General features: G+C 40.9%; 1 protein-coding gene across 2 annotated transcripts; it reads left to right on the forward strand.

The window, feature by feature from the left end:
• The first annotated feature begins 339 nt into the window (after positions 1–339).
• Positions 340–13,119, forward strand: mapk14a (mitogen-activated protein kinase 14a). Of its 2 annotated transcripts, none has more exons than XM_072366355.1 (12): positions 340–727; positions 3,068–3,197; positions 3,295–3,353; positions 6,522–6,633; positions 7,490–7,519; positions 7,843–7,890; positions 7,991–8,105; positions 8,202–8,273; positions 8,879–8,958; positions 11,566–11,644; positions 11,747–11,920; positions 12,007–13,119. In XM_072366355.1, the coding sequence occupies exons 1-12, from the start codon at positions 609–611 to the stop codon at positions 12,069–12,071; spliced, it is 1,083 nt and encodes a 360-aa protein (XP_072222456.1). In that variant the 5' UTR covers positions 340–608; the 3' UTR covers positions 12,072–13,119. The 2 variants fall into 2 exon arrangements, with proteins under 2 accessions (XP_072222456.1, XP_072222457.1); XM_072366356.1 differs by lacking the exon at positions 8,879–8,958 and adding an exon at positions 9,354–9,433.
• The last annotated feature ends 1,231 nt before the right edge of the window (positions 13,120–14,350 follow it).

Consider the following 14,350-nt stretch of genomic DNA (forward strand, 5'->3'; position numbering starts at 1 on the left):
AGTGTGAATCAGATTGTGAGGATGTACTAGATACTAAATCTGCATGGTATTTACACTTGACAGATAATGTGAACACTGTGAAGACCGCCTTCACAGTCTTTTAACAACAAAGTACTGTTCAGTGTTAATGCTACACTGTTTATAGTTTATGTATATATACTTGGGCATAACTCCATAACACTAACCCTAAACCAGAGGCCACTGTGCGGATTAATGTTTTTATTTTTAAATTTTTTAAATTTATTAGAATAATTTTGGTTTCGTAACTGAATGCAGCACTGCTTTCTGTTTCTGCCCCCTTCTCGTGGCTCAGCTGTCTGGTATTGTTCATCTCGCGATATGTTAGTGAAATCTCGGCAGCAGTTCCGAGACTGAAGGAGGAACAAATAACTTGACGAGTTGAGAGTGGTGCACTTGGCAGGCAGTGATTCTGCAACTTTCTAGAGAATACAACCTCGAAACTTAAGATTGCGCCGAGTTGTCTTGCGAAGAGAAACAGTAACTTTCCAACTATTTTTGTTACTCCGGTGAAGAAGAACTGTGCACGGCTTCGTTTAGCCACCTCAGGGCAGAAAGTCGGTTGGTGGTCGGCAGTTGGTTCTGCAGGAATGTCGCAGAGAGAGAGACCCAAGTTTTATCGACAGGAGGTCAACAAGACGATATGGGAAGTGCCGGAACGGTACCAAAACTTGTCCCCTGTGGGCTCTGGCGCCTACGGATCCGTTTGGTAAATCACTTTTTACGTAAAGTATAGTTACGTGAAGCACTCTGGTCACTGAACTTCACCTCCATTCATTTTGACGAGGCCTGCGCTGCAGGAGCTAAAGTTAGGTTAGCTCGTCCTGATTGTTGGCTAGCAAGGTGGAGCCCCGATATGTCTTTTAGCAGGAAACATAACGACTTATCTATGACATATCATCCACTTCTAACAGCTGTACTTCTCTAACTTTTCGTACCTTTAACGAGTCACCTGGCTGTATATCTCCTACTTACAAGGAGACTGAAAAAGTAAAAATCCTGATCTCATCAGTGATCTGTACGAGAAGTGACTGAATGACCTGCCTTTCTGTTTACACGTAAACTGTAGCTGCTGATCTCCACTTTCTGCTTTGACATAATGTGTTTTTTACAAAGCGATTTATTGCACATTCACAAAGTGAAGCATGGGAGGGTAAATAATCTTTGAGTTCTCAGGAAAAGTTTGATATGTTTTCATGGAAAATGTGTATGGTTTGATAATTATGAATAATTTGTAATAAGATAAGATGCCAAATGAGTCAGCTCTTCAAGTATGGACATCTGTTTTGTTAGTTTTTAGTAATTTAGGTCAATTGAGTTTGTTTTTTTGTACTGATCTAATCTAACGATGACATTTTTTTTTTTTTTATACAGCCACTATAACCAGAGAAATGTCAAATTCCTCTTCAAGCAAACATTATAGTAATGACTTGATAACTGCTCCACAGTGAACGTTCTTGTTAATTATTAGGCAAATCTGCAGCACAGAAGCATTTGCATTCACAAAGCCAGAGAAGAGAGCCTCGGTGACGGTTAGAGTTTTCTTTCTGCATCTTGGTGAGAAAAGGTACGCTTTCAGAAGATGGACCAGTTGTATTAGCCCAGTGATTAAATGGGTTGTGCGGATACTATCTGGCACATATCAGTGGAACACTTGGTTTAGTGAGCAGATGTTTGTTTTGCGAATGGATGAGAACAGCTGCGCTGTTGCTGGGCAATGGGATAATCTGTTTCTGGTCAGATTACTGGGCAGTGCATGGACTCTGATTTTTTTTTTTTTTTTTTTTTTTTCAAACATCACACTGATATATATTCAAAGAGTTTACGTTACGGCTTTAACTGTAAAAAGCTATTTTATTTTTAATGGAAGTATATAAAAAAAAAAGTCCATAACATTTGTTTTGGTTTAACACAAGTTGAGTCCGTCCCTCCCCCCCTTTAATACATGTATTACTGTAATGTTTACTGTAAGCTGCACGGTGGTGTGGTGGTTAGCACCGTCACCTCACAGCAAGAAGGTTCCAGGTTCAATTCCTGGCTGGGGTCTTTCTGTGTGGGGTTTGCATGTTCTCCTAGAGTATGTGTGGGTTCTCTCCTAATACTCCGGCTTCCTCCCACCATCTAAAAGCATGCTTGTTAGGAGCCCAGGGAAGAGAAACCTTGGAGAAACAAACCAGGGTAGTGGATGCTCTTCAGCCTTGGCTGGCAAGTCACTTACAAGAGGGAAAACTTAGACAAGAAAACCAACGCTGAAGACAGATGTACTGGGCCCCTGGCGCGTAATAGGAATACAACGCAATTACGTCATGGAGACGAACGAGACAACAACTGCCACGTCTGACCATCAAGAACACTTTAAACTACGTGTTGACCAGGGAATTAAACCCTGGCCAAGCTTGTGTTTTAGTGGATTTTATTGGTCCTTTATATTGCAGTTTTACCATGACAGACACATTACAGTAACATCTGTCACATATTTCTCCAACCTAGCCTGAGTGCAGTTGTAATCTTTCAGCACTGTGGTTGTCTTTTCCCAAGTCCATATGAATTTTCTGTCAGGGTAAAGGAGAAAAAGTTTCAGAAATGATATAATATGGAATTCATTTTGACTATTCGACTGCAGTCCAGCTGATTTTGGTGCAACATCAACGCTGGTGTCTGCTCTCTCTCTCAGGCAGCGTTTTCACCAGCCATGATAGGTGAGCTATAGAGAAGGATGTGTTGGTTTTTGGTCAGAGACAGTCAGCCCTCATTGAGTGGGACAGCCAGGACTGTTCCCAATCTGCTGAGGGGTGATATTTTCTGCTGATACTGCCCTTTTCTTAGCCTAATTTGGTTTTGAGAGCAAACTCAGCCCATTCCAAGCTGTATGAAATGCTTCAACTCATCAACCTAAAAGGGACAAGCCTGCTTGTTCTAAATGCAAAGTTAATGTTCATCATTGGAAGGTTTTGATATTTGAATTAGTAAATGGCAGGTTTACACATATAATGTGTAATAATACTGATGATTTAAGTTCTCATGTTTGCTCTCTCTCCCTCTCCAACAGTTCTGCATATGATATGAAGATGGGTTTCAAGGTCGCTGTGAAGAAGCTCTCTCGTCCATTTCAGTCGATTATCCACGCCAAAAGAACATACAGAGAGCTGCGGTTGCTTAAACACATGAAGCATGAAAATGTGAGTTATCCACCGCAGCGTGTTGACTTTAAAGAAGAAAAAAATCTGCAGCTTAATGAAGCTTTTAATTTCCACCCTCTGTTTGTGTTTGTTGCAGGTTATTGGCCTCTTAGATGTCTTCTCCCCTGCTACTAGTCTGAAGGAATTCAATGATGTGTAAGTCAAATGAGCTCATTTAAAGTACCATTAACACGAGTCTCCCTCTCCACACCCTTTTTAGCTCACTACAGCTACACGTGCATACTTTTAACAATGTGGATGTTAATGTTTCCTTCTGTTTCTCGGCAGCAGACAATTAACTGTGGCTGGAAACCACCTGGAAACAGGCCAACAGACTAAACACTCTGGAACGTTTTTTAGACTGGCCGGTCTGTTACTTATTCACTTTCTGGCTGTTACAGGAGGTTTTCATCACCAGCTTCTTTTGTTATGTTTACTGAATTCTGGCTTTGTGAATCATAGAGTTGCTGCATTGCTAGTTGCAGACAAGTAGTCACTTTGTTTGATCTGGAAAGCCCTTAGAAGTAGAAAGTGAGCTGACAGCGACTAAGCTCTCACGTGTAACATCCTCCTTTGTGGATTGTCAGACTGTTTCACTTCTAGGCACTTATGTAAAGATCAGATTTTTTTGTGTCTCTCAATACTTGGAGCCACTTTCCCAGTTGAAAATGAGTCATGCATTTTATTTTGAAGCGGGGAGCGCAGCACCTGCTTGATTACCTGAGGCCTTGGTCAACAACATGTAAAACAAGCAAACAAACAAACACAAACGCTTGGGGAGAATGTGAAATCATAAGTGCAAAAGTCAGCTTGCGTTAGTTTTTAGTGCGCACCAGAGTGCTTCCTGACATGTAATGGTGGAAACTGCAAGCACTGCCATGTCGAGGTTTTCACCTTCTCACTGAGCCACAGGGGAGAATATGCTGTCAACATCTGCTTTGTCATCAGAAGTAGGGATTTCTAAACTTTTCTAATTAGCTTGGGAAATGAAAATCAGCTGTAACCATTTGTGTCAGGACTCTTATTTCTGTTGCAAAAATATGGCAGAGCAGTTAAGCAATCTGTGAGTGCATTGGGTTTCCCCCAGGAAATTGCTTTGTTGAGGTTGTTAGTCTCTGTGATTCTCATGTACGTCGTCTCTTGATCAATTTAGTTGGCTGATGGCAGTCTAAACAGTAATTTAAACTCACGAATAGACGTAATTATCTTTGTTCAAATTGTTTGTGCTAATTCTTTCTTAAGGCTTGTGTCATATTACGCAAGAGACCGCTAGAGATGGTACACGTATGGTTCAGCTACCTTGCAAAGCAGCTCAGTTCTCCTGAGATTACAGTCACAAGACCGTTCATATGTCTGTGGCAAAACGCAAAAGTTCATGTGATGACGGTCAACTTTAAGCACGTCCTGACACGAGCAGAAACAGAATTATTAGTTCAATCTCGTACAAGCATGCAAACATGTTTTTCTGCCTGAAATAGTAGAAAATGGAGATTCTCTAAACCACGCTAAGTTTATGTTGATACACCTGAATTCCCAATAAAGCTGCTCGCTTATTTTTCTGTTTCTTTTGTGAGACAGCCAAACGTGTCTGAATTTCTGACTGAAAAGAATCCCGCTGAGACTGTGTGTCAGCGCCTGAGTTTAAAACTGCCCGGTCATCTGACAAAATCACCGTTCATTCAACTTCAAAAAGACAACTGTGCAGTGATTCTGAGCTATGATCTGCCACAGAGAAAGTTAGAAGCAGCAGAATGTCTTGAATGTTTTCTCACACAGTCCACAGCGTTGCGGCGTCAGGCAGTTGGTCAGTAACATGATTTCCCTCCCCTGACAACGGTCTAGTTAAGTGGCCCAGTTGGGCTGTAATCTTAGCCTGAGTCAACTGTGCATGTAACCGTGCTGACTGGAGGCTCATTGACTGGCTTTGCAATTACCTTAGCATGTATTTTGCATCATATCCTGCCCCCATTTGCACTCCACTCAGATACCACTCAGGAGTTAGTCTAGTTGTGAGAACAAGTCTCACACAGTCTTCCTGTTTTCTTGTACACACACACAAACAGACTCCAGACAATTTCCAAAGCCGATTCTTTTGGTTCATGTGAGGAAAAGGCTCATGTGGGTGCAGGCTGCCAAAATGACTCAGAACAGCCAAGATTCATTTGAATGCCAAGTGTGAAAAAGTTCACTGACAGAGGAAGCTGGTGCTCATGTCCAGCGTGACACAGTTTTTTGACAAGTAAAAGAAATTTGAATATTCGGTAACTCGGGTTCTCTTTCATGGCTTTTGATTGACTTCTCTGTGATCTGTCTGCTTGTGTTAAATAGTATGTTTATGCAGCAGCTCTGCAGAATTGACACGTCACTTCATAGAAACACTGCAACGTTTCCTCACTCCTTCAGCAGCAGTGGCTCTGCTTGCTGTTGCAGTGGAGAGCTGTTGGCTCAAGAGGCCACACCCTCCTCCAAGATTAGCATGATATCATGTCAGTCTGAAGGCAAATACAAGGTCACACGTGTAGACTTTCGTAGTGTGGAGAGAGAGGGTGTGACTAAATATGCTGTTTGTGTGACTTCAGTGTAATATTGAGGAAAAATCTCAGGCATGCAGGTGCTCTTAGTTTGGATTCTCTTAGCTCTGACAATAATAGCGAGTCACAACACAGAGGCTGAGCTCCCTTAGAGCTCCAGTCATTCCCCTGTTTCTGTAGGAGGGAAAAGCAGGGGTCACTATTTATATGCCATTTTTCCAAGGCGGGTGAACTTTGGAAAGTGTCTGTGTCCCTGTGTGTGCTGCTGAAAACAAGTTCAAGCACATACAGGGGCTATTTTAAGCCCTCGCTCTCTGTGCTGTGAGAGAATATACGAGTATTCATGAAACGAGTATTTGTTGAGCAGCGGACTGAAGCGGCGCTGTGAGCTCTGACTCGAGCACTGCCGCTCCAGCTTCCTGCTGTGAGCCTTCTGTAAGAGCCGTCCGGGCATTTTAAACAGCTCTGGGGTTAGATTGGAATTATCCACGGACGCAGTACTGTTTAGCCCATTTATCTTTATGTTTGTTAAATGTCATTTCATTTGATAAGGGCTTGGCCTTTGGGTGCTTCCAGAGAGAACTAAGAGTGGAAAGGAGAAGCTGCAAAACCGGTTTAAGCTTTTATGTTCATCCAAATGGGAAACTAGCTGCAGGCTGCAAACAACAATGGCAAAATTAGTTTGCAAGTTCAAAATATATTTATTTTAAGTCCATCAGGTTTAATATATATGGAGAATCTTCTGTGGAATTTGTGTGTTCAAACTCTGATGACAATCTTTTGTGATCGACAGGTATCTCGTGAATCACCTAATGGGGGCAGATCTCAACAACATTGTGAAATGTCAGAAACTCACAGATGACCATGTGCAGTTCCTCATATACCAGATCCTCAGAGGATTAAAGGTGTGGTTATTCTTTTTCAAATGTGCTTATCATCTTTCTCATATCTGCTTAACGTAAACACTTCTGAAGTCTCTGCATGCTGGCTGGCAAACTCGCAATGATAAGATCAGACACGTTCAGTGAGTTTCTTGTTTTCTTTTCTTGTTTTCGGCCTGGATTTATCCACACTGGGCGACAAGGACTTCACCACCAAATGAAATCTAAATCTAAAGCTGAAAACTCAAAACAGAAGTGTGACAAGTTCCCCAAAAAGCGAGTCAGTCTCCAGAAGTGTTTTTGTTAAAATGCACAGCTTTGTAGTGGAAACAATCGTGTGTTGCTTTCACAGAACCCAAGATGGTGATGGCCAACCGTAAGACAAAGGGACATCTCTGTGGCCTCATCGACTTTGTATATCTAGTGTGGGATTTCCACTGTTACCTGCTAGCGAGGCCAACTTGTCCTGGTCCCTAAACTGTTCCAGTCTCAGCACTTTCACATCCTCTTTCAGAAATTTTGTCGTGTAGTTTGGTTTCACTTCTTCGTTATATGTGTACATGCAGAGTAAAGACCTATTTTACTGTTTATTGATTGTCCCCTGCGGTGTTAAAACCTCTATGTTTACGTATCACATGGTGAAAGAGTTGCTAAAGGGTGCATGTTTACTACCTTTGGATGAAGTCTTGAGCGGACAGACGAGTGGTGGTTTTCTTGTCCTAACTTTCAGAATTAAAGAGAATGAGTGTTTCTTTCGGCTGCTCTTCTAATGTTCAGGAGAGGTGAATCAGTGGTTTTGACCTTCTATCTCAGTTCTGCTGGCACGTTTCGTTGTTATAAATCAATGTAAACGGATGTCAATTTCTCTGTTTCTCTGCAGTATATCCACTCAGCAGACATCATTCATAGAGTAAGTGCCGTGATTGATTTTTGTCTGATAAATGTCACGCTGTCTTTGACCTCAATCTGGGGGGAAAGTGTGTGTCGGGGAAAATAATCTTCCACTTGAGTGTGTCGAGTTTTTGAAAATAGTGAAGGGAAGTCATAAAAGACACCTTTACATTTCATGATGTTAACTGTGTGATGCCTTTGAACTTCAGCTAAGGAGAATATTTGTTTTCATCCATTTTGAGTTTTGATTACTCAAAAGATGAGACAGCAGGAGTAATGTCAATGACCCTCACCTGAACTTGACTCTTCACTGTTTCAAATGAATGGCTTTCTTTCCCACAGGATTTGAAACCTAGTAATCTGGCTGTGAATGAAGACTGCGAGCTGAAGGTCAATTAACTTTAGTTATTAGTCACTTTATCTCAATTAATTGTGCAGATGGGAATATTTTGCTAACAAGGCAGCCTTTTTGCACTTAAATTGCTCTCAGATTTTGGACTTTGGCTTGGCGCGGCTCACAGATGATGAGATGACCGGCTATGTGGCAACCCGTTGGTACCGTGCCCCAGAGATCATGTTGAACTGGATGCATTACAACATGACAGGTAGGTGTCGCTGAAAGCTCCTTTGATGTCTTTGCTTCCGTGTTCCATGATAGATGGGTTTTTGTCATGTTGGTGTCCTGCTTCTCTGTGTTTCAGTGGATATTTGGTCAGTGGGGTGTATAATGGCAGAACTTCTCACTGGAAGAACTCTGTTTCCTGGCACAGACCGTATCCTTTTCACTTAAAGAGTTCAGAACGTGCAGCGCTCCCCACAGTCCATATTCTGAAACACAGTTTGGAAAATCAGATCAAACGGTTTAAAAGAACATTAACATTGTCTCAGTGGTGCTGATTTCTGCTGTTTTTGCCACCACAGTAGAAGCTGATCTGCGATGAGTCTTTTCTCTGTATCCTCGTACAGACCTGCTTTTCTCCTCCAACATGATTCTTCCTGAGAAGTTTTCATTCCTAAGGTGTAACACTGATATTACACAATGTTTCCACTTTTCTCTCCAACTTGACTCCTAACCTTTCAGTAGTATTTCCACTTCAACCCTGTCAGTATGCATCACTGGCTCACTGTCTGCGTCATCAGATGATGAATCCATCATCTAATGTCTGTGCTTACAGTCGAGTTTATATTCCCTCCTTCTGATGCCTTTTTTCTGACTAATTGCTGAGCTTCTCTCTTCCCTCTTCCCCATTTTTTGAAGCTCAAGCTAAATATGACTGAATATGTCACATGGTTTCTAATTTATGAAAGTTTAACAGGAGGTCAGAGCACAGATTTTCCCCCATCCAGCACCTGGTCTTCCTTCACTGTATGCTGTTAGACATTGATCAGTTGAAGTTAATCATGCTGCTCGTCGGAACACCAGGGCCAGAGCTCTTGATGAAATTATCTTCAGAGTCTGTGAGTGCACAAATATGTACAAGGATTTTTTTCTTTTGCTCTTAACCTGCCTCTCTGCTGTGCAACAGCGTGATGGTTCTGCTTTGGGACTGACAGCACGTTTTCCACCCTTGAAGCTTGTTGGATCGAGACTCACTCTGCGTCTTTAAATGAAACACTTAAGTGTTTGCTGTGAGATTATTGTGACACAACAATGTCCTGACTGTTTCTGTTCTCTAAATCTAAGAGTGTCCTCTTTTCACTTTGTCACATTTTGCTTCAAAGCCTGAAGTTTGCTTTTCAACGTAACATTGTAGTGCACCAAAAGGTTTTTAGTCACACAATGTTATGTTGAGAAAAAGCTTCTTAACCAACTCTGCTCTGTCGCTATACTCCCCTTGACACAAGCTTCCTAGATATAAACCAGCTTCAGCAGATAATGCGTCTGACAGGAACGCCCCCAGCAAATCTAATAAACAGGATGCCCAGCCATGAGGTGAGCAGGACCCACAGTCGCTGAGAGGGTGGACAGTTTGTCTCCCTGCACAGATGTTGAGTGATCAGCAGTTTTTCAACAATAAATCCTTATTCAGGTGCTGTATTTTTAACAGGAAGGTTTCATCTGTCTGTTAAAGCAACGCCTTGTATGCTCTCCACTCTCATGTGTCAGAGAAGCCGCGGCAAAGACAAAGAAGCCTGTGTTTGGTGATGAGTCAGTGAAGGTGTTAATAATTATGGTGTGAGTGCTGGGCTCTAAGGATTACCACATGACTTAATACACTTTAATCAGACTTTGGTCTAAAGGGGAGCAAGGCTCCTTGTGGCCAGAAGCAGAAGTTAAAGAGTTGTTGTTCATTTTCTAAACTTAATCATGGCACTTGTGAGGTGTCTGATACGTCTGCTGCATGTAATCGTGATCGCAAAGATAAGCACTGAACTCGTGGTAAAACTTGCAGTTTTACAACAAATAGCAGCGCTTCCTTCTTGTTTATTGTAGTTACTAACACTACTCTGATTTGGAGAGTAATTTCTATCTGGCTTTGTTCTGTTTTTTCTTGCTTGCTTCTCTCGACGCGTTTCTTTTAATTAGTTTTACTTTAATTGTTAGGATTATTTCTTCTGTACGCCTTGATTTATTCTCTGGAAAACTATGTGCAGCTCATTGTTTTTTAGATTCAAATATTCAAGATCCTTTTGGTTCTTTTAATTAAAAAGTGCATTAAGATCTAATTCATTCTTCTCACAGAAGGACCTCGTTTATAACTATCGCACGAAGAAATAGTGAACAGTTATACCTGTTACCAGATTTTAGCACTTTTCTTTGGGTTAAGCTCACTTTTAGTGTTCAGCCAACACAGGCTGTGGTGCAGAACGCAGGAAGAATGCACAGAAACGATTAAAGAATGAGCGACTTCAGTTTTGGAAAACCTCTCAGTGCCACTACCTCTCACTGTTGCAGTGAAAATAAAAAAGAATAAATAACGGAAAGGCAGTGTTGGGCAACTTCGCACTTTACAACAACTAGTTCAAAGTCCGGTTCACACAAATTTAAACTGAACATGTTAATAGTTCACCATCTGAAACTGAAGTTCCCGGTGCCAAAATGACCTTCTTCATGTTAATTTTTCACTTATTTTATGACTTCCTCCAGCTGATCCTCCTTATATGATACATAATATTATGAGGGGTTATCATGTACAGCAACATGGGCCCAAGGATGCATGTTGCATGAAGATTTTATTGACTCAGTCTGTGGTTTCTGGTGTTGGTTGGAAACTGCCTTGTTCACTTCAAAATTCACTGGAAATATGCATGCGTGAACATGTTCATTTTAATGTGGTCATGCACAACGTTTGAGGGCGAAGATGTTAGCAGCAGGTAAGTCATGAGGAAGAGTGCTTTGCTTATCTTGCTCGTCTTGCTGTGTGGAGCTGAAAAGATTTTCATCACAGTGCATGTCAATAATGAAAACAAGATGTTCAAAACCACAGCCTTGCAAGTGTTTAAGGATATTTATCTCCGATTGGGGAAATTCTTAAGTTACAGCAGGTGAGTAAAAATGTGAACAATTACCAGAATGAGCCAGAAACTGTTAAATGAAACATGTTGAACTCAAATACAATCATTCTGGGGGAAAAAGAGCTAGAAATAGTTCAACATTTTCTGTAAAATTAAAAAACAGCAATCGAGCAAACGGCAGATATTGTGAGCAGACTAATGCACTGATGCAGCTCAAAGACGAACATGTGGAATGAGCGCGAATTACATCATCACATGTAGCTCAGAGAATTCTTTAAGTAGCAGGAAAGCAACAAAAGAATATGATGCCTTTTAATGTGGAGATCTGTTCTGTGAAGCAGGTAAAAGGATTTTAGATTCTGACCTGAAAGTGTGTTACAGCGAGCTTGAGATTGAACATCAACATGTCCACTTTGCTGCATTCATATACATAACAAGCTGTTCCATCTGCAGTCAGAAATGTAATAATCGAACTTTGATGGCCTGATGTAGGTGATTGCTTTGAACAGAACTGGTAGCATGAAATTCCCTCTCGTGCGTGTCGCTACTAGGTCTGACTTTTTTCTTCTTTTTTTTTTTTTCATTTTCTGAATCTGTTTAATTTCTCAGGCCAGAAATTACATCAACTCCATGCCACTGATGACTAAGAGGAACTTTGCTGACGTATTCATTGGTGCCAACCCACTTGGTAATGCAAGCAAAAAAAAAAAAAAAGATTTCCTCTGGAGGTGGACTATTTGTGATTCAGTTCTGCAACATGTTGACTTTTGAAAAAACTTTTTCTTTCAAGCTGTGGACCTTCTGGAGAAAATGCTGGTTCTGGATACAGACAAGCGGATAACTGCTGCTCAGGCTCTGGCTCACCCCTACTTTGCTCAGTACCACGACCCAGAAGACGAGCCTGAGGCCGAGCCCTACGACCAGAGCTATGAGAGCCGAGAGCTCGAGATCGAGGAGTGGAAACGTACGTCCTCTTATCTTAAGAATCGAAACAAACAATACGAGGGAAATGGTTATTCTGATTTCATAAATTTCTCTCATGTCTTGTAGGATTAACCTATGAGGAGGTGTGTGGTTTCGTGCCACCTATCTTTGATGAGGATGACATGGAGTGATGAGATGAGCTGCCCGCACCTGTCACAGCCTTTTTAACATGTGCATTAGTGTTCAACTCTCAGGCACACATCACACTGCCTATCAGCCTCTCTTCGTCTTTGTTATATCAGGAAAAAAATGTCAGTGATTAACTGTGAGGATATCATTACCAGCACGATGAAAGCAAGAACTGGACCAGCTTTTATTGTCCTTATTTATAAACCACTTAATGTAAATGGTCTGTTGCTGGGGAATGTCACTTCTTGCCAACACCTGAATAATTTTATATTCGTCAGATTTTTTAAAATTTGAACTTTGATGACTCATCACTGTGACACCGAGATGCTGAAACACCCGAACCTATAGCTGTGCTACTTTGTGTTTTAAATTTCCTGTTTAGTAACTTATAAGCTTTTGTCTATCAGTTGAAAAGGAATATGCTCGTCCACCTCACACCATGTCAAGCTGTAACATACAGCACTCAGACACTCTTCATCAATGTGATTCTTCTTGTATTTTAGAAAAAAATACATATGAGACTGAAGGAGATTTAATGTTTTTTTTCTCGATATTTGACTAATTCAGGACGTGTCTGTTCTGTGTAGTTGTTGACCTTCAGTGCACGCCAACTGAAACTCACAAATTTCAATGTTTATTTTTATAGTTTAGACGGCCTTACACAGAACATTCTGAGCCTCTGCTGGTTAAAGACGCTTTTTGATAAGAATATTCATGGGTGCGCGCTCTGCTTAGAAATTTGTAAATACCTGTGTCATGATCTTCAAATCGGACTTTTTTGTAGTTCTAAAGCAATCATCGTTAGCATGTACGTGAAGACAGTGTGTTTGTCCACAAGTGTGTTTTTTGGTTTACAAAGATTTTAAGTGTCATACTATAACCTATTATAGAAATACTGCATAACTATTAAAAAGAGGGATTTGTATTTATACTGTGTGGAGGTGATATTTATAAGCAACAATCGAAAGATCCCTTTAAGATGTTTTTCAGTCCTGCGGAGTAACTGCAATCTCCAGCCCTTTAACAAAATAAAGACTTATTTTTAAGAGACTTCTGTTACTTATGTCCTTATTTCCAACCCAATACGTTTTACACTTCCTGAGTGATTTCAAAGTAAACTAATGGAAATAATTTTGACCAAAACTCCAGTTTTATTGACATTTGAGGTTTTTGTCAATGCCGTGGTTTAGGAGTGAGAGTGGGTCGTCCAATATCCTGAAGGTTAGCGGTTGGATTCCCACTCTCACTGCTCAAAACGACAGCTGGAGGGGTGTCAGTCCACCTCTTTGCCACGGCCGAGGTGCCCTTGAGCAAGGCACCGTCCCCCATGCTCCCCAGGTGCTGTGAATGGCTGCCCACTGCTCCAGTGTGTGGCATCTGTCTCCATGAGTGTGTGACTGCAGGTGCATGTGTGTGCTCTACAGGTGTCAACCTGGATGGGTCAAATGCGGAGGAGAATTTTTGTGTATTTCTTGTGACAATGACTACTTAACAATAAAGTAATCTAGATAACGGCGGCTGCATCATCAGAGTGTAGGAGGAAACATGATGACGCATCACTGCCTGTTCAGCAGTACTTTGCTCAAATATAAAAGCAAATATTTACTGTGTCTCTTCCGTGTCAAATTGTCAATGCTTCGAAACTAAGCCTAAAACTTAATTTTTTTTCCAATACAGCATTGTGTTCTTCAGTCTAATTAACAGGTGATCTAACCACAGATTTGCACTAATAACAACCAGATAAGATTAAACAACAAAATGTTTAACTATACCAATGATTTCCATAAAAACACAGCCTTCTGAGATGTTGGTGAAATGTGCTATATTTGATAAGGCTTTGTAACACTTTCATAGATTAAATAAATCAGTTTAATCTATGAATGTGCTACTTATTCCTCACTCTGAGTCTTGTTTTTGCACATAACTCTCTGAAATTGAGGTATGTGAATCCGCATGTCCAAGCTAGTGAATATACGTTCAGAGAGTCTATGTCTAAAATGTGTGCTATTCCTTGACTTTGAGGGCATTAGAATATTGGACAGTATATTGTTATCACACTTAAAAACCCTAACACTAAAGAAAAAAAAAATTGACGTTAATGTCAGGAATCCAATGTCAGCCAGACTCTAACAAAGACCCTATGAACACTGCAAGTATTCTGTACACATCATTGTATACCTCAGTCCGAAATTCAGGCAACACATACATGCAAGCTTCTTTCTTATTCAGCTATATCATAAAAAAACAACCTTTCAATCACCTCATCGGACATTTAGCTCTG

Source organism: Leuresthes tenuis, unplaced genomic scaffold (assembly GCF_036924035.1).
Source record: "Leuresthes tenuis unplaced genomic scaffold, fLeuTen1.0.hap1 SCAF_16, whole genome shotgun sequence".
Taxonomy (NCBI): Eukaryota; Metazoa; Chordata; class Actinopteri; order Atheriniformes; family Atherinopsidae; genus Leuresthes; species Leuresthes tenuis.

What these genes read in the sequence shown, in the direction of transcription:
- mapk14a (XM_072366355.1), top strand. Translation starts at nt 609, where the DNA reads ATGTCGCAGAGAGAGAGACCCAAGTTTTATCGACAGGAGGTCAACAAG. An exon ending in AGATCCTCAGAGGATTAAAG is followed by an intron (nt 6,634 to 7,489) that starts GTGTGGTTATTC and finishes GTTTCTCTGCAG; the next exon opens with TATATCCACTCAGCAGACAT. An exon ending in CAGCAGACATCATTCATAGA is followed by an intron (nt 7,520 to 7,842) that starts GTAAGTGCCGTG and finishes TCTTTCCCACAG; the next exon opens with GATTTGAAACCTAGTAATCT.